We start from the raw sequence: 26956 nt of genomic DNA, 5'->3' as shown, positions 1-26956 counted from the left end.
TGGAACCCCCAAACACAACCCCCAACCATGTTCGGGTGTTCAAACGACTCTTTCCATAGTGGCTCATACCGCATGAAGTGATGAATCGTTTTCAGGGTTACCTCCTTTGAATGGTCGACCTTCGATAACCCAGAGGACGAGACGCCGTGGTGGAAAAGAACGAAGTGTTGTTGCATGTGTTGCAGTGTTTCCCAGGCCATTCAAGAATACGTGTCAGCCTCTCCCATTCCATGGGTTGTGCGCTGATGGACAGTGGACCCTTATGGGTCTGGGCAGAGTGTGATAAGACGGAAAACAATACCTTTATGGAGCACTCAAATTTGTAAAACGTTTTCTTCTAACATACAGAAGATAGACGTGTACTTTACAGAGAAGCTGGTGTTTATTGTTACCCACATTCCTGATACTTGCAAACTGTATGTAGAATCCAATGCGGCAGGTTGCTTCACCATTTCTGCTGCTTTATTCTCTCAAGCATCTCCTCCATTTGCTCCTCAGTCACTGGCCTGGGACAATTTCTGAAGATGGCCGGTCCGCTGAGTGCAAACTCGAAGCCACGGAGCTCTTCTGGCAATGTTTGATACGGCTCCATCGACTTTGCTTCAAGCTCCTCTTTGCTATCTTCATCGTCCAAAATAACGACCACGACGACCTGTGGGTCCCGATCCGGGCGGTCCTCGAAGACGACTTCTAGTGGGTAAAGATGGCGAGTATCATGCAACATTCTGTAGAGTATCTGACATATCTTTTGAAGTTCCACTTCATCGGTCAATGGCGCGCCAGGTTCTCCCATGGTGTGCGCTAATTTCTCTTTATCAATTTTGTACCCGAGCACGTAACTTCCGAGATGCATCTGGTGGTGAACGAGACACAGATATAAGAATGTACAACAATGGTAATATGAGAAAAAATATTGGACTAACCTGTAATCTTTGACGTAAAATGAGGTTTTCAAGTGTGCAATGGTTCTTGGGAGGCCACTAGTATTCGTCAGCCATTAAATAGCTTTATAATTCGGCTCGCGGCCTGCATGAGGTACACGTTATCCACACATGCGGAACGCACAATCAGCACGCGGCAAATCTAATAATACTAATTGTACAGCTACTTCAAGTCGGCAATTAAGCCATGAGTCTGAGACTCAGGTAACATGAACGACTGGTATGGCTGGAGGGAATTGGATGTGATCAAAGGTACATCATCGGAAATATAGTTTTGGTTGATTGGAAGTATACTGGCAGTTGTGGGACCTGCATCACCCTCATACGCACGTAATTAACTTTGCTCGTTGAGGGCAATTGAGGTTTGTGACGAGGAAGACAAAAAGACGACCGGAATTAGGTGTTCAATGAACTATTGAGCTCTCAGTCATGACAAGGAGCGACATCGACACGGGCTGTAGGGAAATATGTTGCATGATTTGAGAGATGATGCTCTGAAGAAGCGGATTTGGCTGCGAGATACAGAATTACCATCATGTTGTTATCGTTATAAAGACACCGGAGCTGATGTGTGACATTGGGTAGGTGTATATGTGTCCCTTCTTACTATTTTAACCTACATTGCTTTTGGACACCTTATATTTAGGAAAACAAAATGGTTGATTGTTAGACATTGTGCGATCCCGAACGATAAAATAAACACGAAACTGTTGAGAAGTTAGCGTATTTGTGCTGGCAGAACTCCGTCTTGGGCATCCTCTGAGCTTGTCCCAACCTAGGAAGTCAATATATAATAAACTCGGTATTGATGCATCATTGCTTCCCATTTCCCCGCCAAAGGTAATGATGTACCCCGCTGATAAACAGGTTGTTTGGGAGTGGCTTATGTGAAAGTCTTCCTATTCCAGGTCCATTCACAGTATACTGGCCCACGCTATAGGTTATGAAACGGAAAATCATGTGAGTAAAGTCGGTGCTCGAGAGATAAGGATACACTGTGAGTACCTCTTTAAAACTTAAACAATTGAGATCAGAAACTGCCTTGCTGTGATACGGCCTCCAGATCACATTATTCAATAATACAAACTCAGATATTATTCCTACAGCCGTGAAAATGTGTTGATGAATATAACGGTTTGCATCTGCCATTCGTGTCATTATTTGGCTTTGTGGGAAGCAATTTGTTGATGTAATCATTCATTAGCTTGCCAGAACATATTGTAAGACTGCGGCTTACTAACTATATCATTGATGTTTCCACGAGTTAGAGCAATGTTTCTCAGCAGCTAAAACGCGCTTCAATGTTTAGGAAACAAACACCATTGCAGGGAATCCCAGGTAGACGCGTTACCGGCAAACCATCAACCTTTTGATGACTTTCATATCCTGGGTTGCTTGCAAGGGTATTTAGATAATGGTGTTTGTGATTTTACAAATCTGCAAGGGACCCCCACTTCGCTACCATGTCTCAATCCAATGCTGCGCTACCAGCAAATATTCAAAACTACACGATCAGTGCAAATTTAAATTCTTCGATGCTCTACAATTTTCTGATGGGTGAGCTGCTTGTAAACTCTCGACAGACATCAGTTAGTGAAGAAGGAGTACCATTTACCAGGGGTATATACGATTGTCTACGGAAGAACACTCCTCGTTTATGGTATGCGCTCCAGTGTTAAGACATTTAGCTTTCATACAACTGAGTCACTTACACGACAAAGTATCCAAGACATCATCCAATACGAGTAATCGTATCGTCCTGACCACAATCACCATCCTCTATCTGTTCTCCCTTATTGATTTCGCACTCGACTGGTATTTCCTGAATTGGGCATTTGTCTTCAAAGGAGATACAAGGGCCCCGATTTTTGAGGCATCCTTAGTAGGTCCAGCGTGGTTTAACGTGGTGGACGAAATAATACAAGGATTGCCCTTGGTCATTGCAGATGCACTTCTGGTATGGTACCCACAATTGATGTTGGATGCTACTGATCACCTACAGTAGATCTGGAGATGTTACCATGTTTGGGATCGATCAATGAAGGTCGTCGCAGTCCCATCGATGTTCTTCATGACCGAGTTTGGTATGTGTGTGCATATGCCTTAATATAATATCAAGCTGATTTCCTATGTAGGATTGGGTATTGCAGATGTAATATTGGAGGCTCAGATTCCGTCATATTTCATGTCTGGAAGCAGTAATTTAGCAAGAGACGTCAAAACGACACTGTCGTTTGTATTGGTGGCCACAACAGTGTCATTAACCTTCCTCATTGGATACAGGATACACTCTGTTTCGCGCACCATTGGTAATTTGGCATCACGGTACACCCACATTGTCACTATCATCATGGAATCATCTGCGGTATATTCACTCGTCCTCTTTCTCTACGCCCTTACGTTTCTACCGGCATTTGATTCAGACAATTTAGAGTCACCCCTCTCTCAAGGTCGTTTTTACATATCCGCTTCCTTAACACTAGCGTCGGTAAGTAAAGTGTGTACAGAGTTGAAATGGGATCTATACTGAACATGTTATGATTAGGGACTCGCGCCAACCGTCATGGTCCTACGCCTTGCCTTATCCACCACAGATAATTCGGCAACTAACGTTATAACGCACATGTCCAGTATTAACTTTGAAACGTCGCCGAGGGATCAAAATCAACTCGGTACTGCGTTTAGGTTTAGAGATGATAATATCTCTTCAAGTCAGGTTGAAAGTGACGAGGCGGAGAAAACCCCCGTGGTTAATATTATACCGACGTCCAATTCATTCAACTTAGAGATGGTCTGACTGAGTCTCTGTGTGATAATCTTACCACAATTTCATTGACGTTCTGTACACGACTGTGTGGATTTGACTTGTACATAATACACATCTTTATCATGTATTTCTTCCGTTGGACCTATATAGAACTGAAGAATCGTCCTTCCATGAAAGATCTTTGGTCAATTCTAGAGCTGGCCTGAACCCCTGAATCACGTTCCCGGCTCTTCCCGGCTTACGCTGAGCCACCTGGCAACAACAACAGAACCAAATACGCAACTTCTTTCTCTTCTTCGACCACCCCTCTCGAATTGCGCGTACATCTATGAAAATAGACTAAGGAAGAAGCATTTCTGCGCCGGAATAACGATTATGAATGCTGTTGAAGGAAGAAATAAGAGTGGTAATCAGGGGCTAGATGCTCCCGGTCAGGGCTTACGGAACTGCAGAGGTCAGTCTCAAAAAATGGTGTCCCATTACCCCCTAACTCAATGTGACCGACTCAAACGTGTACAACCCAACACCGTATCATCTACTACCCTCAATAACCCAACAACTTTGGGGTGCTCAGAGGAATCGGGGAGAATTGATCAGAATTTCCCCCCTATCTCTCGTTTTTTTCTCTGGATTTGACCTCACACTCACGATCATGCCTCTGACATGGCATACACGTAGCGTTGGGCTATCTATGCGAGCGACTGACCATAGGTTTAATCGGTCCGGCTCCCTAACTTTGATCATTTTCGCATCCGACATATTCGGTAACAAATTTACATGGAATCCCACGTTGTATTAAAGAATTGTCAGACATTTACCATGGTGAAGGACCCGGGAAGCTCCCCTAAGGCCTTGTCCGGCCTCGACCCCGAATTTGGCCCTCAAATCCGCGAGATTTGGGGCCTCAAATCCGCGAAACCGGACAGACCTCCTCAGGGTCCTTCCTAATTAAGAAATTTTCTCCCTGCGGGGCAGCACATTTCTCCACGTCGTTTTTAACAATATTTTGCTTTAAAAAGCGTCTCGCAGTCATAATACACATTGAGAGAAAGAGATAAGTACTAATTATAATGTCTTCCTACCAGGAATACGTATTTTGAGTAGTGACTCGTTGGCTTTACCAATGGCCTTCTGAATATTTGATCTAGCAAACTTTCTCCACAAGAAAGCTCCCTGAGGACTAAGAGTTTTCTTTGAGTGATATTCACCATGAAGTGCACAAGAGCCAAGGTTGTATATAACGTCGCTAACTCGTGCATGAGTGTGGAGGTAGTATTTCCTTTGTGGTGGATGTGGTATACAAGTGAAGTCCGGCACGGGGGTTGATGCATCAGCATCATCGTCGTCTGAGTCATGTCCGTCCATAAATTCCTCATCTGGTAACTAGATAAACTGATAAAGGATGTATGTGAATGAATTTGTGTAAATAAAAGAAAATCTGACTGCCGCTGGCCACCTCAGGCTGTGGACCCGGCCTCAAATCCGCAGGCCCCGGACAATGGTTGGCCTGCGGCGCCCTCAAATCCGCGAAAAACGGACAGGGATTTGGCCTTTTTTCGGCCTCAAATCCGCCAAACCCCGGACAAGGCCTTAGGGGAGCTTCCCGGGTCCTCATGGTGACAGGTGCCTAGGTTTTCTGATAAGAGGCCGTGTATCTTACAGTCAAGCAGTCTCAGTCGATTCATGAAAAAATTTCTTGTTTTCTATGCATCACCACTCATCTTGTACTGATAAAGACTTATATCCGTCGATATAGGGGTCATTTCTATGTAGCATCGAACACATATCAAACCTAGACGTTTATAGTCCACCTAGAACGCCAACATCAAGGGGACCGTTAAGTTACTGTTGTTGGCAGTAGGCGAGAATCTTGAGACAAATGCGCCTGATGTTGAGTGCAAGGAATCAGGGATACCAATATCCCAGAAGGACAGCACGCCGTTGGGTAGGCGACGTTCCCAAATGAGGCGGTCCGGTTGGCGTTCTTCAATGAGATTTTTGCGGATGGCTTTGATACCGACGGTCTGTGCCTGAGTCGGTTTTTCTGTTCCAAGGACAAGCAAGTGGCCACCAGACGCATATCGATCTGGATTGGAAGGAACAGCCATCCAGGTCGAGAATTCCCCATGTTGTTCGTCGATAAAAACAGGCACCCAGTCGGAAAAATCTCCAAGAGCGGTACTACCTCTCAATTCCGACAGAATCACACCGTCCTATGGATGAGGAAGACTTTATCAGTAAGGTTAAAACTGCGTATTTTACCCGCCTACTTGTATTCCAGAATTATTATGTGAGTTTTGGACGAGTGGGCCTAAGTATGCCCAATTTTCACCATAAGGAACTGTGGAGGAGTCTGCGGTTAGACCATATCTCCTTCATCCGTATTTTGTGAGACGACTTGCTTCGTGGTGTAAAGACGACGAGGTCTTCAAAGTCGAGAGAGAATTGCGTGAATGGGACGACCATTTGGAAGAGACCATAGGAAGCGGCTATAGACATTTCGAAGGCAAGTAAAATATGATGGTGCTATGAAGATGGTAGTAGTAGTGTTGTTGGATCAAGGGATTCTGAGATGCAACACTCTTTATACAACTTTAACTTTTCCTGAACTTATTGTAACTGAGGACTCACGGCATTCATCATTGCATGGGTTATGACATCGGAACCTACTGCAAGGTCCGCGTCGACTGGTCCGAATAGTGTTTGGTATAATTTGCATATAGCTTCCTTGACAGAGGGCTGTAGCGTGTCCGAATAGTGGCTAGATCATCTACGCCTTAACATTGTACCCAAGCATTCCGGTAGAGGAACGACAGCGGGCCAACCGCTGCACGTAGTTGTATAGCATTCCCTACTAGATATTTTGCAATATTTTCTATAGAAAAAACAGAGAGCGTGAAATGTTGTTCCTTGCTCAGCGGCTTCTTGACAATCCTGTGCCCGACGTTACCGAATACAAGCTGGCTGTCATGCACTGAGGTGACATACGAGGACGAAGAGAGTTTACGAGATGTGAATTCTTCACCATTCAGACAAGAAACACATTGCATACTAAATGCAAGGGAGTGAAAGGGAGACCCGGAGAAGGTGTGGTACCCTAGATGCGAACACATGTTACTTAGCTCAAGAGGAAGAAAATGGAAGAGACAGTCCATTCCATAGTATCTTATTCGCAACTTCTTCGTGTGAACTAAACAGCGATGTGATTCATGAAATCGGCAACTGGCCGTTTCTTCGAGTAGAGATGGCCAATCCCACCGTTCACAAAGTCAACAAAAACGAAAGAATACCAGAGCACAACTAAGGGGTACCGAGTTAAAGGACACCATAATACAGGTCAAATGATTGGATTGGACTTTGACGAATCCTTGTACACTATGCGTATCAATGTACAAACCCTGGACCGCAATAATTTTACGTAGATGGCTTAAACGACAGCAACGCTCTGCCAGTTAAATCTGCGGATATACAAAAAACGGGAAACCAAATTAATAACAAGGATATAAATCTCGAGCAGTAGTTGCTTACCCTGCAGGAGCTGTGGCACAGCCAGATCCAGCACCACGAGTGAGCTGGGAACCATTGGTGCACGAATCATGTGCGCCGCCAGAGACGTAAAATTGGATCGAGCTTCCGACGCCCGAGTAGCTAATCGACTTGACAGAGCCGCTCCCGAGGGACAGGCATACACGGCTGTTAATGTTGTTGGTGGTAACCCTCGCACCAGTGCAGTCAGCACCAGCAAAGCCGACAATGGTGGCGGACATGGCGACAGACGCAGAGGCGAGGACAGAGGTGAGGACGGCGGTGAACTTCATTGTGGTTTGTTTCTGAATAGCTTCTGCGCGTCAAACGGTACTGTCGTATGAGTAATTTTACTTATGTATCGCAAAATAAAGATGAGTACAAACCTGTTTGACTGTTGAAAGAGGAGCTGAGAGATGAAGGTGTAGATGGCCTCGTATTTATACGATTTTTTGGGGTGTATACCTTTGCAATCTGGAGAGCACAAAGGTCAATGATTTCTGGTTGCACGGTCAGTACTCCGTATCATACGGAATGATTTAACGTAACCGAGTGGAAGCTCTCCTTTACGCAGTTCGTGATGACTCCTTCGAGGTCCTTATTTTGACCAGACGGAAACGAACTGGTATATTACAAAAATTGAATGACATGTTATCTATCCTTCGTCCTCTCTTGTATGGCATTGTGTTATACACTTCTATGGCACGAATGTCTAAACCTGAATTGATTGAGAGCAATGTAACTGTATGATTCCATTTCTGGACCAAAATCCCTGATGTATCGCTCTTGCATTACTTCTCATTTCCCCACGTTTTCCTCAAGTAATGCTTCGGTGGTGGGCGTTGGGCAATTTCCGAACCGAGGTCAACAAAAGACTTGGTAGAGCTTGGCATATCTTGGATGAAAATGATTAGGAATTAGATTATTGTCAATACGGAGAAATAACTAGCAATATATTTTGACGGTAAATGTCATAACGTTCAAGTTATACACATAATTAAACTGCGCAGACATCTATAACTTAATGATTACAGATACATTATTCTACCAATATTTCGCAGGTTTTTTTCAACTACCAAACTTGATACCGTAGACTGCAGCGGTACTCTGCGACTTCCAAGTTCCAAAGCAATCAATATTTGAAATAAAGGAAGATGTACAAGTCGGGCTGAACGGGAAGGGGATTAAACGCCAGAGGTTTATAGAGACGGGAGTGTGTTTGGAACATGCTGCGCGCAGTAGTCATCGAGACTCTGACCTACTCCGACGATGACCCAGATCATGCACTGAAGCCCGAGACCTTGTGAGGCCAAGAATCGAAATGCATGTGCAATGACAATAATCATCGGCTTTCATTTGCAGAGTTACGTTGTCCTCCGTTGGTGTTGGAAGAATCATGGATCTCCTGTAAGATTCTGGTTCAGTTCTTTGGACGAGCACATACTCACATGTATAATGATGATCAACAGTTAGCTCATGGGTTATAACTTCAAGGTATGTTATTCTGGAACACCAAACCAGTCCATGTCATAATTATAGCTCTTGGATGGGCCAAACAAATTTTAGTTTTGGTATTCTCCCTCTCATGCTTCAGAGCTCTGCAGATGGACGGACACATCCCCTCTTGCATAGCGAGTTCTTCAACGGTCTGCACGAGACAATCATCAGGAGGATCGTTCATTAATACTTTGCTGCCTTACTACTCTACCGTTTCTGCTGTATATATACTGTCCGTGATTAAGAAACATATTGTTTCTTAATTGGTTCTTTTACCTTACCGGTTTGAGTGCCACTGCTGTGTTCGGACAGGCAGCAGAATTACAAACTTGTGGTGCTGCTGCCTAAGCATCACTCGTCATTTTACGAATGGAGTATGGCAGAACGGGTGGAAGCTGTCACTGGTGCGGATTTCTAGCCAAGGCCTTCCATTATTTTTAGAACCACGCATCTAATCAGAACACCGTCTATTGCATCGTTGATTAATGATTAGATGGTTGATTGCACGCGTACTACACGGATCAAGGCTGTAGGCCCGTACGGGTGGTTGACAAAGTAACTTGCGCCACCTAACTTGCTGTGACAAAAGTAACTTATTCTAACTTTTGTTAGGGCAAGTTACTTTGTCGCCGCAAAGTTAGCGGAGTGTGAAATAAGTTAACTTGATCAGAGCACGTGAGCTCAACATTTTAACCCTAAAGTTCAGCATTTTAACCCTAACTCTAACCCTAGCAAGCTCACTTCGTGGGAATTGTCAACCGAGATGAGTGCTAACGAAGTTAAATCATGGAATACGGTACACGATATGGTCAAATATATTCAGAATTAATCTAATACTGCTACTTTATACTTTTAAGGTGTTCTTTAAAGTGGTTATATAGATTGAGGCAACAAATTCAATCTTGTCCAAGCCAATTTGCATTGATATCCACAAGAGAGGGGTACGGATCACTTAAATGCATCTCGTTAATTGGAGATCTTTGCTCCCTCAGTTATTTAACCAAGCTTTAGCGTGTAAAGGATTTTTTTTTGGTCTCTTTCAGCCGAAAAAAACTCCAAAACCCTCACCAAATAATGCATAACAATATTCTTTACATCTGGTGTATTGGACCTTATGGAAACCAGGTCTATTATCCTAGTCCACCAATTCTGGTGGGGTATAATCCCAATGCAGTACAAAGTAGGTATTGCCGGACATGAGTTTCTGGTTCAATTTTCTGGCACAAAAAACAAGCACAATCAAAGGTGGTACAAGTAGAGGTCAGATTACACAAGGTTTATTATCAGACTACTTTGTATTCTCCAATTCAGACTGAAATGTGCGCTGGTAAGGGACTTAGGTCATGCAGTTAGCCCCAACCAAGCAGGAAAACAGGGCTAGGGTAGTGGTGGACAAGAGTGAGAAAAGAAGGAGCAAGAGAACTAAGAAGTAGGATAGTAGCCTTATTTCAATTTCAGAGACAGAGAATATTACATTATGCAGTTATTTCTGATGTTGTATATAGCATACAAGTATCTATCTAATTGATTATACATAGGACTCACATAACGACATAAAGGCAGGAAACTAGATAGTATTGACCACTCTCCGAGGCATTGTTCTCACGCATATGCAAGAGGAAACATTCATTGCGCACAAACTGCACGCATGCATATACATACTCAACAAAGCTACTTTTTTATTGATACTGTAATCTAATATTGTGGAAAATTAATCTTCAGTGTTGTATGGCCCTTTGTGGCAGAAAAAATGACTTTGACGATGCAAGGCTTGAACCGTTTGGTGAAGAACACGTGACTCCCGCAAGTTACAAGTTAGTGGCGCACAAGCGTGAGAATAGTTACCGCAAGTTACCGTGTCTAACTTGGCGGGTGACAAGTTAGCCAAGTTACTCGAATAAGTTACTTTGCTCACCGTCCCCGTACGTGCCAAGCTCCCCCAAGGGGACAGGATCAGCAAGGTCTGTTCCGTGATCTGCTTCAGTGGGACTTTCTGGCGAACAGTTGTATACGGACAATCTGACTTGCACGTTGCGTTTCCTCGATGTCTCCAAAGCACTTTAATCTTCGCATGCACTCTCTGAAAGAAATGAAGAACAAACCTCTATCACCAAATTAAATTTACATTGCACGCATTTTGCTCAAATCTACAAGTAAGCTGTATCGTGGAATATAATTGGCTTCTGATGGCCATTGCTACGTGCAAGATTGTATATTTTCAAAGAGTGAACATGGTATTTTTGATATGGAGGAACAAAGATGCATCCCAGGACGAACATCCCGGCGTTGAGCCATCGATAATGCCACATAAACACCATCTAAATAGGGGTAATGTGGACGCTGTTAGACAGGTCGATGGATACAGCCCAGTCGGATGATTCTGTCAGAGCGTTGATGTCCTTGGAGAACACGAGAGGCAGTCCCATCACATCTTGAATGACTTGTCCTTCTACATTAACAACGGCAGAGGGGTGGTGAGCCAGATTAGCAATGTTGGTATCGCATCTTAACGGACGTTGATATCCGAAGTTGGTATAGATCTTCAAGTTGAAGTTCAAAGGAACAGAGATGGTGTTTCCAACGCTGAAAGCGATGTAGAAATACATGTCAACAATCAAAGGAAGATTCATATAGCTTCAGTAGAAGTTGTACCTACCTGACTTTATCCCACTTTATGATCGCCTCAACATCATCTTTATTCCCGTTAAAGACACCCTATCGTAGAAGCATTAGCACACACAAGATTCGCTATTGAAGGAATGTGTAATCTCTTACAAATCCGACATCTGATGCGTTGCTGGTATTGACCTGGCATTGAATATTCCCGGGTATTCCACTTTCTGCAGAGGTGAGGAAATTTTTGCCATGACTATCGGTCTCCATGACGCATTTTTGGCCGATCTGCGATACAATTCAGTAACGACGGTAGGCCACAACGTTAACTATTGAATATGTACGTGGCAGTGTTGTGCGTTTGTAGAAACAATCATGCCCTCTCTGTCTGTCTTTGGTGCCAATGTCAACGGCGGAAGACGTTTACAAGAATAGCACGTTCAAACGCACCTGCGGAACTAGCAAGGCAGTATCTCCAGTGTATTGGACAGTGGCTCTGCCTGATCTAGTCCCTGGAAAAGAGAGAGCCTCTGCAGGGAGATTATCAGAAACAGATATATACCAACAGCATACAGAACCTACTCCAGGTCACTGGAAATAAAGACTTGTACAAGGCTTGCTCATGGGTCGGTTCAAACATGATCAATATATCGGCATCTATGCCCAATTGATCGTAGTGGAATGTGAGTGTTTTTGGGCTCCCAAACATGGCGGTATGGATGCGTTGATGAGTCGGTATTGGAAAAGGCGGGTACTGCCTGTTATTACTCGTTGAAATTGGTCTCGTTATATAGGATACTGGATATGACAGCCTCCATTTACCTCGTTGCACAATCGCATATATAAATAGGCTTTCAGATTTGTAAATACGCACATTTCACTACTATGCTCATTCATAATGATATATTTACCGCCGGGGAATTCAGAACGCCTGTGGTTACGTGTTGTCCTTGGGCACCAGACTGGAGAACTCATTACCTGCGAGTCATAGTTCTCAGTCGTGAGAAGAACAAGGCTTAAACTTTAATTCTAGTTCATCTTGCCAGAGCGTTGGAAGACCGGACGTTCGATAGGTGATCATTTATTTATAAACATTTCCTACATACGGCATATATGTAATACCTCGAGGGAACTTTGACTCCATTGTCCGATAGTTGACTTTGCATTTATCTAACTCTGAATAGTACATGTTCGTTTTACGTAGCTGTAGTACTGATGGCGCAGAGGCGGAAAATGATACCGTGCAATAAACACATTCTGGGTGTTTATCACAATCAGAATATGATAAAACCACGGAGCGGATCTAAGGTTAGATTTCATGGAATTTGCTATACATTGAATCAGAAGGTCTTCTCTCTATTCGGTATTAGCAATGGAACATGGGCAGAATTGTATTAGCACTGCCAATGGAGAATATATCTCTGCATCAACGGGACTAGCGAAGGTTGGAGGGTGTGAATTGGACGTGATGATGCATGAGTTGTAACATCGGGGAAGCGCTAAATATCGAACACGAGCAGAGATTCAACGCACCGTTGCACGCGCGCCGTTTCCAATGGTGTGAGTAAATGTGAAGGCTTCAAGTCATAGTATACGCATGGATTTCAAACGCATATACGTGCGTTTCAGTGTGTACCCAATACCACTATGGTCTTTTACCCGGTCGGAAATAGGTGCGGTAAGGAGGTTGACTGAGAAGTGTCAATATCCCGTTCCCGAGAGTTCGTTTTTCCCCAAGCTAATCCCAAAATATACCTGCATAAATTGAAGGTGTTTGGGATCAGCATGGATGATTGTAAGAGCGTGCCCGGGAACGGGATGGGTCACTGGTCTCGTCCATGAAGGATCAGGGAGCCTGTTGCACGTAGGAACCGAATTTCGAATGGGCAAGCCAATGCGATATCCATCCAGAAATTGAGGACTTTGATGCCGAGCGGAAGCAGGGATAGAGGGACAGGGGAATGAGAATCAGGTGGGTTTATGTGAAAGACTCACTGTGCTTTGATAGGGTCCCCGCGCCTAGGACTCATCACCCCTGCACCGCCCATATTTCGTCGTTTGCTTGACCTCAATCACAACCCTACTGCATATGTTCCTTCACCTACGGAATGACACATGAAATCACCGTGGTTTGCGGGGACTTCTCGATGACTTCTGAGATGTCGAGGCCGGCGTGCAAGACGACAATGGACCGACTTCGAGCTCGTGGACCGGGTCCCATGTTGGCTAGCACCCTGTACGACGCAAAGAGACCTGGAAGCGGGAGGCGGTGCGTTGATATACATTGGTCCGAGCGTGAATGAAGCCGCATCGACGGGAAGATGAAACGGTGCCATGCGAGGCTTACCAAATGGTGCACAGGTGAGATGGGAATCTTGTGGAGGGGTTATTGAGGGGAGACAGAGGGATCGGTCAATTCTGCTTCTGTCAGTTCCAGACGTATACATTCGAGTGGGAGGCACTTACGAAGAGCAAAGTCTCTTGTTTGGTTTGGTTACTAGATAGTGGAGGGCTGTGGAGCTGGTCTCAAGTGCCATAATCTTCAACTTTCTACGCTTGAATAGATAGACGAATGAACAACGGTGGGTGAGGTCGGAAGGGGGAAAGCGGAAAGACAGCGAATTCCAACATTCGAATCATCACGGGGGGTCCGAGATTCCGGTAAAGTACGGAAACACACCTTTGAGAGTTCCTGTCACCTTCCATCATGTTCTACGGCACGAGCTTGAGATATCTTGGCCAGAGAACAGCAAACACGGATGTCGTGGGATTGGTTGAGCGCCCGACAAAGGGTCTTCAAGCGGAGATCGAAAACCGCGTGGTCTTCCCCACGAGTCATCGACGCAAGCGAGGCAAAAGACGATGGCATAATATGGGTTTGTCAATCAGCACAAAAGATTGTGATAGTATTTGTGGTTTCATACAAAACGGCTCTTTGTGAGAAATAGTTTTGATTGTTTCGTCTGTCAAAGAAATAAAGAGCATTAAGGGGCACGACGGTGAGCCCAGTAGCTTTTAGAGTAAATCCGAGAATGACATATCGCTATACGGAAGGCTGAGACCCAGTGAAATTCTTTGTAGTGCTTCAATAAGTTTGTACAATCAAGGAACAATGAGTATGTGTGGCTCATCACAAAGCATCCTTTGCCGCCATTACCGACAAAGGGACTTTGTTGTTGTGTTAACTATAGATACTGAAATCCCGAGTCAAATTCCAGCACTCAATTCCGCGAACGATGCTAACGTTGAAGCTGGTAAACCCTCTTCTGTGGCATAGAACTATCCAATCAACGTTACACACCATGGCTCGACTCACTCAAGCTCGAGCAATATCACTTATCTGTCTATCGCTACACTCTCTCACCTCGCTTCTATCACCATGAAGCTTAGTGGTACGTTTTACTCCACTACATAAACGTATCCGATGCTAACTAATTTATGTTTTTGAGCAGCAACTGTCCCTGGGGCAAAGGTGGCATTAGCTCGATGTTTGAGGCTATGCACGGCTCCGTCAAACCTCTCACCGGGTCATGGAGGCCGTGAGTTGAATAAAGACGTAAACATTGAGCTCCGTGGATTCGGGTATATATTCTATCCTATCTATACATTCTTGTATACCCGCTGACTCAACCTTAAAAGTCAGCTCCTGTACGCCCAACGACCTCCTAACAATATGGTTGCCCGTGATGACATCCCCTTTAATTCACAGTGATGTTTGACTGTGCCGTTTGAATGTATATTGAAGGATATAGAGTATTCAAAGTTAATGTATAATAAGATATGTTGGACATGATGGGCATTATAATGTTCATTAGTGACTACATTACTCAGTCAGGTCAGAGAGGCATATTCATCGATATATTTGTCAAGGGTATCAGGAAGGCAGCTATGTATATCTCTAGGAACGTGAGACTCAACATCGGCATTGAGGGGTACCACCCACTCTCTGGGTTACTTTGTGATATTTAGACACTCATAAACTTGAATGATGCGAGGATTCTTTAGGAAAACCATGTGATTCTCGTTGAAAGATCACAATTACCCATCACTAACCGGGTGGGAGGAATTTCAGATAACATCTTAAAGGAAGCGAGATGAAAGAGATAAAAAAACATTGTATTGTCGTCGATGATGTACTCTATGGTGTATGATGATGCATATCTTCTGCAGAACCAGCACACCCAGATCATAGCACTTGCCCAATGGATGTCCAGCTGAATATGAACCACCCAACAAGCTATACATGAGTTGGTGTTTAGTGAAAACATGGCGACGGCATGATGGAGTTAGTGCGCACATGGATTTTCTGGATTAAATAAAGGTGTGAGGGGATGGCATTATTGGATGATCTTTCGCCGTCAACCCTCTGCAAAAAGACGCACTCTTGGTGAGTTTTCATTCCAGATAAAATGTTACTAACAATCGTACCTCTCCACCTCTAAATCACCCCCTACCGCGTCGGTGGCACGCGACCTGATTTTTTTCAGAGATTGAACAGTTACTACCAGCTCGTTGGAACAAAAGAGAGGGGGGAGAGGGACTGCGTACCTTCTATCCTCATTCGGGTATGTCGAGGTGAAGATATTGTCTCTACAGGATCTCATATTGAGCCTGGAGCAGTACCATGCACTCCTTGAAGATGGATGTATCACGTTGAAGTTTACTTTCCCCCCTCTTGCTCGTTGTGACGAAGGGATGCGTTGATGCTTGATGTTGGATTGAAGTACTCGTTGGAGTATTTGATAACATTGCAAACCACAAAAATTGGCGATGGAAATAGTCGTGACGGTGATAAAGTAATGACAGTGCTTGACAATGAAGTGCCGGCCATTTCTGTAATAGTGTGATAGGTCTAACTGCGTTTGCGATATCTGATAAACCATCCTACTCACTTGTAAGCTTGACAATATCTCAAAGAGGCGTCGATTATCGTGTTGCGCAGGACTGCACAATATATGAGGACTTCGGGTAGCTGTAATCTCTGCACACAGAGAACAATGGGACTCTTATCGATGAATCTCACAAGCTCCATATGGTGGCTCTCAATCCAAACTTTTTGTTTTTCGCTACATCGTGTAAAATTGGGAGAAATATGCCGACAATTTGCCATGTGGGCAGTTATTTTACTAATCACTCAAATGGACCAGATATTTTATTACACGACATCGCAGGGTGGGTACTTTTGCAACCATTACATTGCGGAGCCAAGATGCTGCAGCCCCCTGAATCATGTTCCCGGCCGTTCCCGTCTTGCGGCGACATTCGGCTGTCAACAACAAGACCATACAAAAGCAACATTGCCGCCTCGTCCAGTCGCACAGTCAACGACAGCTCGGCTTCATGTCGTTGTCGACGACATGAAGCCGAGGTAGAAGCTCTTGAGTATCAACGGACCGATCGCAGCTACTGTCGAAGGAAGGCACTGAGGTATGTGATGATGATTTGTGTGTGGGTAGCAAGTACAGTGTGCGTGGAGGTGTGGAAATATAGCAAAGGGGTCGTTGAAAGTAAGTGGTTTTACAGCCGTTTTGATCCCTCTTCCACCATTTTACATCCAGTGTACCACCGCTAACATTTCCAGGGATGATGCCCATTAAATCCAGGTACATTCAACATAATGCCACTCCAGTCCACGAACAAGCAAGAAGCGAACGCCGGGAGGACGCGGAGTCAGGAGTGTCTCCGATTCATTTGAACGCGTGTTCATGCTTTTGTGCCGCCTTATGAAGTCCGTCTATGACGCGTTGGAAAAGACGTAGGAATCTATCCTGCGGCTTTAAGATGTCAAATGCCGGACAGAACTTGGCATTTCGTGGCGTTCAAGTTTCAAAACGGTGCAACAACAGCTTGATGTTACGGTGCACCCTGTTCTCGACGTCTGAGCCGTTGTACGGCCCCTTTCATCTCGTGTTACTTTTTGTTTCGTGTGTCCGCCACATATGCGAACCCCGTAATCGGGTGCTTTGCTCTGTCGCCTTCAACGTCACTTGGGTTTCTTGTGGCCAGTAATGTATCGGTATGCATACAATCGCCAACAACGGCGAGTGGAGCTCACACATCGCACTCAGAGAACTCAGGTTCGTTATGATGGCGGGACTGTGAGTGTGTTGCGCTGAGGTGAAGTATGATAAATCCATGGCAGCATCGACTTCTTGAATTGCCGCCATGCTTCGGCATCTTTCTTTGTAACACGGTGGGCCTCGACGCAGCGACTGGAAAAGAGTGGCAGTGTATGTACCGGTGCTGCAATAGCGTGTTTCTGTGCTTGGTGTATCAGGATATGACATCTCATTCTGCGTTGCTTCGATTTGATTATGTGTATTCATAGGGAAAAAGGTTCTTTTTTTGGTGGTACCTTTTGACGGACGACAACTAACACTAGTTAGTCTCGTCGGTCGGTATATACAATTACGGCGCATATCGCGTCGCTTCACACCGGGGAAATGTCTAAGCACGAACCTTTGGGAACAGTGAGGGACTAGATCCGTCTCGCAACGGTGTGTCCTACTAGACACTATCCAACACCCACTACAACCCCGGCACACTTAAGCCAATCTTCTTTCAGGCTTCCCTGGTCACGAAGAACTCCCCACCATGACTTTTGGACAAGAGAGGAATTTAGGATAGTGAAAAAAGTTCTTGTCTTTCTCGACAAGCCATAAAATTATTCACACACTAAATGACAAGCCGTCGGAAGGGAACTGTAGGAAGTAAAAAGGTTACTCATTGGTTAATCAACTTGTCTTCTTGCTGCCTTGGCTCGGACTCATTAGTTTCCCGCTTCTCTCGAGTCTCACCTTCCCTCAGAACCGCAATACTGTTTAGACTAGAGACGGATGGTAGCGTGATATGATAGCTGATAGAAACACGAGTCCTCGCTCTTTGTTTTAACCACACTACTGGGTCGTCAAGGTCCGCCTAACTGTTACACCCGAGGCCAGAAAGTCAGCTTGAACCTAGACCAACCTCATTGTAATCAGTGGCTCGTATTATAAATACACCTGTGAAAAAATGACACATTAACCAATCACTAGTCACTTTTTGTGTGATGGATAATAGGACATGAGGTGGTTGACAGGTCATTTCACTCGGCACGTCAGGGAATTGGTGCGGCCGTAAGCACACAAAGACGTTGATTGTATGTGTTCATGGGAAACAGAACGTTTTTCTGCCTAAAAGGCTACAACATCTTTTTCTACACAAGGATTTGACAAGATCTTATACAGCCTTCACACCGTGTCGAAATATTCCTTCCCCCTTTCCCTCTTCCATTGTTACCCCAAGCCCTACCGCACAACAAAACACTAGTACATCCTGTTTGAATCATGGATTATTGTGACACACTCGACTGGAGCCTCTTCGTTTCTGGACTCTCCAATGGCAAGCATCTTCCATACTAGTACTTCAGCTAGATCTCTTATCGATTTTTAATCTGTTTGCAGAAAGTTCAGATACTATACTACCCGGGAACACATCATCCATGGCTTACATTTCAGACAACACCGCCGCCGCTCAGGATATAACCACCGGCTCTCAGCACACGGCGGCACTGTTTTCAAGTAATCTCCACGATCCCATTCAACCTTCTTTCGTATCAGATTCATATCCTTCTACAAGTCTGGAAGGCGCAAACAGTAAGAAATGAGGCTGATTTTTTGTGCCGCGCGACGCTGACAGGAGGATGATAAGTAACGATATCCACCGAGTCCGATGAAGGATGCTCATACCCACTATTTGCCACCCCAGCCACTCATTCGTCTCCGATTTCCCATGTTCAACAAGCGTCAGGTTCTTCATCCAGCCTTGAACTGTCCTCGGAGCCTACACTAGAACCATTTCCCCATTATTCTTTTGAGGACATCAATCGTAAGGATTGAATTTTTTATGTCCGATCTCATGCTGACCGAGCATTGACGAATAGCATTGTTTAGTTCCTCGTCTGATCTTTTCCCCACGATAGGTCAAGGACGTGTGTCAAGTCCCAATCCATACACAATCTTTCCCGACCCTGCTATTCAACCATCGATTTCGTATTCAGAAATTCGTCCAACCAGTCTACACACCTCCCATCAGACGTCACCAAGCAGACGTCAATTTCTGGCTCTTGGGAACTTTGGAAATTATCCATCAATGAACGTGGATGATGGGTGCGTCTATCGTCGCGGAATTGGGTTAAAAACTAATCAACGTCTTCAGGCATTATCCGTCCACGTCCTCAACGAGTGCTGCGCCAGAAAATGTGCAACCAAATCGTTATATCGATCTCATTCATGGTGGAGTCTGGTTCACCGAAACCGATCCATCTACACAGGCACCACATAACCACACTAGGGTGCCCACAGAAGATAAGAAACGAACACGACAATTGCTTCCGACGCTTTCAGGCGTTGAGCACATGATTTCATACTATCGCACTGGGAGTCGAAGTCACCTCTCAGGCGATAGTACCAGCGATTTCCACTCCTATATCAGAGAAAAAGAAATAAATTATCAAAGATCCATCCAGATGGACTTGAACCGCGAAGAGAGCTCCGGGGTTGGCCCCGTCGAGCCTCTCACTAAGCTCGTAGAAAGCGATGGAGGGTATGATAACCTATTTCCTTTTCTCATTTCCAGTGAGTGAAACTGATGTCTGGCATAATTTCTTTAGAATGGCCAACCATCCCTCCCGGACAAAGAGGTACGAGTCATCCTACCGTCCAATGAACAAATGCATGCCAACTGACTGCGACTGTCAAAATCAGGCGACTTGCCAGCGCTTCTAGATATGCCCAGAGGAGAAACCAATCCACGGCAGAGAGCGATAGGTATGTGATACCACGTACCTTTGATCAATATTGACAACCTTTGACATTCCATTCCACCCGAATTGTACGCTGACACAGGTGTGATTCCGCCTCTGTAGTCAAACGGCCACGAAGAGGTTCGCGAATCGACCCGGAAAGTACCTCGCCAGTGACCGAGGTCTTTCGGGACAAAAGGAGAGGCAAAGGTAGGGTCGCGGAAACATCGAGGGCCGCACTGAGGCCGCAGATCAAGCCGGTACCACCGAGGTGCCTGGCTGACGGGTTCTCTCAGAGGCGTTTGGTAATCAAAGAGCGCCCGCGTCACCGAAAGCACGGTGGAGAAATCGGCTTTCAGGTCATAGAGGCTCCGGGGCAGCCCTAGAGTGTGACGCTCTCAAACAGCATACAAAAAGTAGTTAGTATCCAATGAAAATTTACTATAACACAAATACCTTTAATTCCACTGAATGTTGATAAGTCCTGAATTATGATAAGTCTGGTCACTGTTCAACTCTTTAGTGGTGTGGTAGTGCAATATAGACGTTGCGCAAAGGGTTCAATGTTGCGGAGTGCGATAAGAATGTGGTTATCTTCGAGATAATCAAAATGTCCTGTGATCATGGGAAATTCAGATCCTTGAAATGCCTTTTGAAGCAAGATGACATGTACAGAACAAATGAGATGCTTGGCAGACGGCTCGACTTAAATTCTGGAGAGTGCACACAGATTTTGTTTGCGGCTGTGATCAAGACTGTCTGCGTCTCAGGGCACTGTCAAGGAGGAATCGAGCTGTGAACGGCTTAGAATGCACATCTACTTCCTCCACAGTTAAATTGTATGGTATACATCACCTTCGTTATACTAATTAACATAACACGTTACTGCAGAGTAGAAATGGACGAATAAAACGGAAGATATGTGATGCAAGTGCGATGTCAGATGCTTCAAACTATGACTGTGTATTATGCGTGTAACATCAAGCAGCATCTCCACTCATTAAATTCGAAAAGCGTCAACGTTTGCACAAGCTATATGTTCAAAACATGAAAATGTAATATAAATATATTAAGAAACAAAGACATGAATGACTATTGGATCATAGTAGCATCCAGCGTCCAGGGGCCCCCACATCTCTGTTCACGGCGCAATCTCCTGAATTGAGGATATGCGCTGAGATAGTTTCGTAACGTACTCTATTCATCACAATAAATGCTCATCAGTAGTATAATTCTGCGAAGGAGAGAATCTGGCTTACCCGCCATTCTGTACCATACTCTGTTGTGTCCAACAAAGGGTACTTCCCCATAATATACGTTTCAATTTTATTAAATGTTGCCTTGTGATTGCAACAGCAGATCGCCAACATTAATACCTGTGCTGGTTTATAGATCGTCCATGGGTCCGGGCCCCATGGCCACGCATCTTCTAGCGGAATATTATACGGTATTTTGAGGATTGAACGAACCACCCTGTCTGTATACTCTGCGGACGGCAGAGCATCCACTTCGTAGGGGGTTAGCACCCCACTGGTACGTTTGCGCCGCGCACTCTTTTGCGCAGGGGTCTCTCCATTGCGACTCTGAGTCGAACGCGACTTCGGCGCTTTGCGTGGGTGCGCGGAGGTGCCTCGTATGCGCGCGGGGGCCTGAAGAGTAATATATTGAATCGGTCCATGAACTTTGAATGATAAAGAAGGAGAACGTACCTTCGACGACCTGGCTTTGCCTTTGAAGTGATAGGAATCGGACATGGATGACGATGATGAAGTTGGCGAAGAGGTGGATGGAACATGCGACATAGAAGAAAGGAAGTGAAGGCTTGTTGTGGCTGGAGAAGAAGCGGGCAGTGGCCATGGTGGAGTACCCAAGCAGCCGGGTAAGACCTGTAGGCATAAAAACTTGAAGGGGGGGCGATATGATTTATCTTGTTCATCACAGAAAATTCAATCTTTGGCGGTTTCAATGATAGAAAAAGACGCACCGCGTATCTGGATGATATGGGCTGTGGCATTGACGATGTCGCGATGGAACCAGCAGAAGTTGACGGATTCCTCCAGCTAGATTGTGCATGGCTGGTGGTGTTGTTAATGTTGAGGTTATCGGAGTCATCGTTGTAATTGACGTATCTATGACACGATTTTCCGTTGAAAAAGCAAACATTGAGAAATAGAGTTGTTGTAAAGGCTCGCTTTACGGTTGGAATTCTCAAGTCGCACGTACTAAATCTGACCAACGTATATTGGTGTCTAGTAGGTACGAAACAAAAGAACTGTCCTACTCCTATCTACGATTGTGCATGATAAGGGCATCGGCGGCAGCCGATGCTATTTGAAATGTTAGGATATTCAGGGCGCGCGTTACACACCCCCCCTTGAGATCATTTACTGATCTTAAACAGTGTTAGTTTAGATTGAGTTAACCTTCTTAAGCGTTAGTCGCGCAATTCCCTCAGTCGGGACGTCCTCGTCCATTCGTTGAGCCGATTCCTCCTCCTGAGCATCGGCCATCTCGTCGTCGTCATCGCGCATCATGGCTGTCGAAGCCATGTCTGTAGGCGCCTCAGTGGCCTGAGTGTTAATAGTCGATTGATCGCGGAAAGCCAGAAATCTCTGAGTCAGTGGTTCGCCAATGCGCAACCACGTGTAATGGTTGAATCCTGGGGTATTGGGATTTGCCTTCTCCTCGAGGCTCATAATAACATAAAGTCGGAGTCGGTCGTCATCGGACGGTTGTCTCCACCCATCCCATTCGGGGATGGCAGGGGGTACGCCGAACATATCAAGGCGTCGCAGTCTTTCGTCGTCATACACAGCGAGGGGATGTGAGTTGGGGATAGGCTGAGTAATGCGTGCGTTCAAGTAATGGTACCCAAACGGGTAGGCGTGGTCAATCCACGCCACCGGGATGCGGTTTCTAATCAACACTTCCACAACATGCTCGACGCCGAGGTTTTTGATTTCCTCTAGGCCGAGCGTTGACCTCGTAAATGAATATAATGGACCGTCCTGTGGGTGGAATGGGCTATCCGGGTGCTGATTGTTATATACATCAATAGCCTCCCGATACCGATGGGCGTGCGAAACCAATGCAGCGAACAGTTTGGTGAAGGTAGGTCGTGCTGCTTTGTCCACGGGTCCAATCATTCGCACTAGCCCTTGTCCAAAGGTCGAACGACGATCGACTTCCAACGACAACTTTACCGCTACCCCATGAAACGGGGATACACTTCCCAGTCTCGCGTGCATCAAAACAAACAGCGCGAGATCGTCGACGTTGAGAGATTGTTCTCGCGAGGGTAGGGGGACACCCATGCCCTGGTTGTTTTTGTGAGCACTGTATCGGTTACGGAGTCTGTCAAAGTCGTGCGGTAACAATATTTCGTTCCAGTCCTCCTCTTTGACGTTCGGAGTGAAATCCTCCATTGGCATCTTATCCAGATGCTGCATTGCCCGGTCGTGAACTTGGGGTACACTCATGGCGGCAGCATTCTGTAAGGTGCGCAATAACACATAGGCTTCGATTCGTACCCATGATTCGTACGTCTCGTCCTGCGTGATTTGAATAAGGCCTTTGACTTCCAGAGGATTTCTGGGTACTCCTCGAGGCGCTACGGCGTACAGGGGATTCTTGTATGGATTATATGCGTTATCGTGAGTTTGTTCCCACTGCATGGCGGCCACCGCGGTATTTCCGGTGAAAACAGAGTTGCTGCGGTTGGAGTACCATGTATGGCGTGGTAGAGTGTTGCGCAGGGCGTTATGGCGCTGTGGGGACAGTTGAGGATGTAAGACCACTCCCCACACATTGTCTATGCGGCCGGAGTACATGTCAAAGTCGAGCTGCCGGTTGGCTTGACGCTTCAACAACTCATCTGGCCCTGGTGCTTCATCTCCATCGTCTGAGTCTTCATCTTCTGTGCGATACCCTATGGGATTGGGGTGGTCCCTCGACGGGTCGCGTTTGAGCTTTGGCGCGGGGTGTCGCGGTCCAGGGATAGTTATTCCTGACACCATGTCTGGCACCTGCTCACAAATCTCCGGTTCGCGTAATGTGGATCCGGGAATGTTGTTAATAGTGACAGCGCTATGATTTGCGCTTGTCGTTGCTTTCTTCAGGGGCCGATTATCACTTTCCTCGATGCCTTCAGTAGCTCCTCTCTTGGTTATGCGTCCATATGCCACCAGATTATTGTTAAGTCTCTTATTCTCCGCTTCCAAGTTTTGAAGTCGATATAGGAGTTCTGTAGCAAGGAGAAACATTTGCTCGGTTATGATTGCATCGGCCAGGCCCTCCTGTATGCCATAGTGGACGAGCGAGTCTCGTATGGTCGCAGCGTACTCCTTGTAATGTTCGCTGATGACGGTTGCTTGACCTGTAGGCAATGCTATGTTGTCTGTGTTATTGTTCTGGTCCTGCACTGGCAGGTTATTTATGTGATGCACACCTGCGTCTGGGTGATTATTAAGATTCTGCGACTGCGGCCCCCCAGCTGGGGTCCTCCCGGGTATTAAGGTTGGTGTACCCTTATTAGCCCACGGCGGTGTGTACGTCGTTCGTGCGCCCCCTCTCAATCCGGGGTGATAGTTGCCACGAGAACTACCAAGATGTCCTCTATTGCTGTGATATTGCGGTCGTCCTCGAAGGAAGTGCGATTGCATGATGAGTGTCAATATAAATTAATCGATGGTAGAGTAGATGGATCAAAGATAACGGGTGCAGGTGAAATTTCACCTCAATCCCCTTGGTAGGTTTGTTTATTGATGGAGGCGCCTGAGTTTCCCAATTTAGAGCCCCGACATGAGTTATTCCAAACAAGGCAATTACTGTGTCGCCAAGCTCCCATCTCATCACTGCAATATTAACTATTGCCAGGCACCACATTCAAGCAAACATTAATGCCGCTTGGGTAATGATGAAGGGCGCTTAACGCCCATTAACTGTAAGTATCTGTCTAAAGCCTCCAAATCTTTACATACTGTGAGTGGTTCCCAGGTAGTGTCACCTAAGGACCATCGGACTTCAAATTCGAGCGATTTATTGACCCATCGATGCCCTAGAATCTCATCGACAAACCATTCGTGATCATCTGGCGCCCCAAAGTCATATGGCTCAGGTTGTGCGCGATTGGGAAACAATGCGTCACTCGATGCATAGTATGGTTTTAGTAATGACACATGGAAGGTTGGATGTATACGACGCATTGTAAGTGCCGTGGGTAATTCCAGTGTATATGTTGACGACTCGGGTCTACATTCTAGAATTTTATAGGGTCCAATAAACTTGGGGCACAGTTTCCGTGCACGGTTTTTGGGCAAGTTGAGATTCTTAGTGGATAGGTACACTAATGATCCCTTTTTTAACTCGGCCTCATCACTCCGTTTACGGTTAGCAATTTTTGTTTGAATGACTCTGGACTCAATAATTGCATCATGAGCTTCGGCTAGATTGTACAGTGCTGCTTCTGCAAAAGCACGTATCCCTTTTGATACAAAGTCATTAGCACGAATTTCCCTCAACATTGATGGCATATATCCACCGTTGAGTTCAAACGGTGCGTATCCAGTTGTATCTGATATACTTGCATTGATAGCAAATTCTGTCATGTCTAGCTTTTCAATCCAATCTTTCTGATCAGGTCGTATGATCGCGCGTAGTATCTGTCCCACGCTGCAGTTTACTCGTTCAGTTTGGCCATCCGTTTGAGGATGAAACGAGGTGGACATCAACAACTTTGCTCCTAATAGCTTGTGAAGCTCGCGCCACCACTGAGACGTGAATTTAGAGTCGCGATCGCTTACAATTGATGAAGGTTACGAGTCTTTACGTAAGTAAAGATGAGTTCTTTTATCCCCACAATCCAGCGAGCAAAAATGTCCTCGCCAATTGTCCCCATCAAAATATTATTGATGCGATCAATGTTGTTACCGCTATCGGTATTTTCCTTAAGCGGTCACCGGACCCCCTAAGCAACCCCTTTCCAATTCATTCTACGACTTCTTTTTACCATTGTTACTTTAAAGGTTGTTTTTGATTTGTTTTGATCGCAATGTGAATGTGCGTTTCCATAAAATTAATTATACCCAACAACAATAGTCCTACTCAATTCACTTTTTTGCGTTGTTGTTTAATTTTTAAAACCATGTGGAACCGTCTAGCCAACGTGCTTATATATTGTACTAATACTTAGAGATGGAACAAATGCACACTTTGAACTATGGGTCTGAAAGGTTGGAAATAGAACTGTGCAGGCACACACGTTCCTTGATATCGGTAGCTTCATCAATCAGAGTTCAAATAGAAATAATTACGCATTCTTGGGTTCTGGGCATTCTGTACTATTTGAATTTGATTTTCTGATTCATGATCGTTTCTCACGCATACCAATTTGTTCTTCCCCTACGTCGGGCGTCTATCGGCTTATGGTTAATATATTTATTGACGTAGTATAGACAATGCACTTTTCTCCGCACTGTTTTACCCATGGCTTCCGCGTTATCCCCCCGTTTCCAACAGTATGTTCACTGTTTTATCTCATTTGGTTATTACTTATTTTTTAGAGTCTTTCCGCCTCCCATGGACGATGTGTACATGGATCAGATGGATCTGAAAACCCTCTACCGTTTCTTTTGGACTTGCAAGGAGCTAAACGACCGCGTTTCGGGCTATATGCGCCGCGCCTTCCGTCCCAAAAATTTATTTGCTCCTATCTTCAAACCCAATGAACATTTGCTGTTTCGTCTTCTCCAGTTCAAGACTGGCCTGGTTATTTCAGGTTCCACCGTTTTGCATTTTACTTGTTTTAGTGGTCCAACGCAAAGCGTGGCATGA

At 45.3% G+C, this 26956-nt stretch overlaps 9 protein-coding genes across 9 annotated transcripts; 3 read left to right on the top strand and 6 right to left on the bottom strand.

The window, feature by feature from the left end:
* Positions 1-445: 445 nt before the first annotated feature.
* Positions 446-853, bottom strand: JR316_0006599 (uncharacterized protein; the record flags this gene model as incomplete). The annotated part of the gene is made up of 1 exon (XM_047892345.1): positions 446-853. The coding sequence occupies one exon, from the start codon at positions 851-853 to the stop codon at positions 446-448; it is 408 nt and encodes a 135-aa protein (XP_047747627.1).
* Positions 854-3012: 2159 nt separating this feature from the next.
* JR316_0006598 (uncharacterized protein) lies at positions 3013-3738 on the top strand (the record flags this gene model as incomplete). The annotated part of the gene is made up of 3 exons (XM_047892344.1): positions 3013-3025; positions 3077-3429; positions 3487-3738. 3 exons carry the CDS (start codon positions 3013-3015, stop codon positions 3736-3738), a joined length of 618 nt encoding a protein of 205 aa, XP_047747626.1.
* Positions 3739-5519: 1781 nt separating this feature from the next.
* Positions 5520-5816, bottom strand: JR316_0006597 (uncharacterized protein; the record flags this gene model as incomplete). The annotated part of the gene is made up of 1 exon (XM_047892343.1): positions 5520-5816. The coding sequence occupies one exon, from the start codon at positions 5814-5816 to the stop codon at positions 5520-5522; it is 297 nt and encodes a 98-aa protein (XP_047747625.1).
* A 1319-nt stretch (positions 5817-7135) lies between these two features.
* Positions 7136-7526, bottom strand: JR316_0006596 (uncharacterized protein; the record flags this gene model as incomplete). The annotated part of the gene is made up of 2 exons (XM_047892342.1): positions 7136-7166; positions 7237-7526. The coding sequence occupies 2 exons, from the start codon at positions 7524-7526 to the stop codon at positions 7136-7138; spliced, it is 321 nt and encodes a 106-aa protein (XP_047747624.1).
* A 3522-nt stretch (positions 7527-11048) lies between these two features.
* On the bottom strand, positions 11049-12052 carry JR316_0006595 (uncharacterized protein; the record flags this gene model as incomplete). Its single annotated transcript, XM_047892341.1, has 7 exons — positions 11049-11179; positions 11246-11313; positions 11387-11445; positions 11506-11631; positions 11688-11735; positions 11794-11873; positions 11926-12052. The coding sequence occupies 7 exons, from the start codon at positions 12050-12052 to the stop codon at positions 11049-11051; spliced, it is 639 nt and encodes a 212-aa protein (XP_047747623.1).
* Positions 12053-18823: 6771 nt separating this feature from the next.
* JR316_0006594 (uncharacterized protein) lies at positions 18824-20511 on the top strand (the record flags this gene model as incomplete). Its single annotated transcript, XM_047892340.1, has 7 exons — positions 18824-18977; positions 19033-19209; positions 19265-19490; positions 19540-19926; positions 19994-20023; positions 20088-20150; positions 20229-20511. 7 exons carry the CDS (start codon positions 18824-18826, stop codon positions 20509-20511), a joined length of 1320 nt encoding a protein of 439 aa, XP_047747622.1.
* Positions 20512-21565: 1054 nt separating this feature from the next.
* JR316_0006593 (uncharacterized protein) lies at positions 21566-21982 on the bottom strand (the record flags this gene model as incomplete). The annotated part of the gene is made up of 2 exons (XM_047892339.1): positions 21566-21774; positions 21835-21982. 2 exons carry the CDS (start codon positions 21980-21982, stop codon positions 21566-21568), a joined length of 357 nt encoding a protein of 118 aa, XP_047747621.1.
* Positions 21983-22533: 551 nt separating this feature from the next.
* On the bottom strand, positions 22534-24786 carry JR316_0006592 (uncharacterized protein; the record flags this gene model as incomplete). The annotated part of the gene is made up of 2 exons (XM_047892338.1): positions 22534-24545; positions 24573-24786. 2 exons carry the CDS (start codon positions 24784-24786, stop codon positions 22534-22536), a joined length of 2226 nt encoding a protein of 741 aa, XP_047747620.1.
* Positions 24787-26608: 1822 nt separating this feature from the next.
* On the top strand, positions 26609-26956 carry JR316_0006591 (uncharacterized protein; the record flags this gene model as incomplete). Its single annotated transcript, XM_047892337.1, has 2 exons — positions 26609-26640; positions 26686-26956. 2 exons carry the CDS (start codon positions 26609-26611, stop codon positions 26954-26956), a joined length of 303 nt encoding a protein of 100 aa, XP_047747619.1.

This window comes from Psilocybe cubensis, chromosome 6, assembly GCF_017499595.1.
Source record: "Psilocybe cubensis strain MGC-MH-2018 chromosome 6, whole genome shotgun sequence".
In the NCBI taxonomy this organism is placed as follows: domain Eukaryota; kingdom Fungi; phylum Basidiomycota; class Agaricomycetes; order Agaricales; family Agrocybaceae; genus Psilocybe; species Psilocybe cubensis.
The sequence above is the reverse complement of the archived record's forward strand: the minus strand, read 5'-3'. Positions and strand labels throughout refer to the sequence as shown.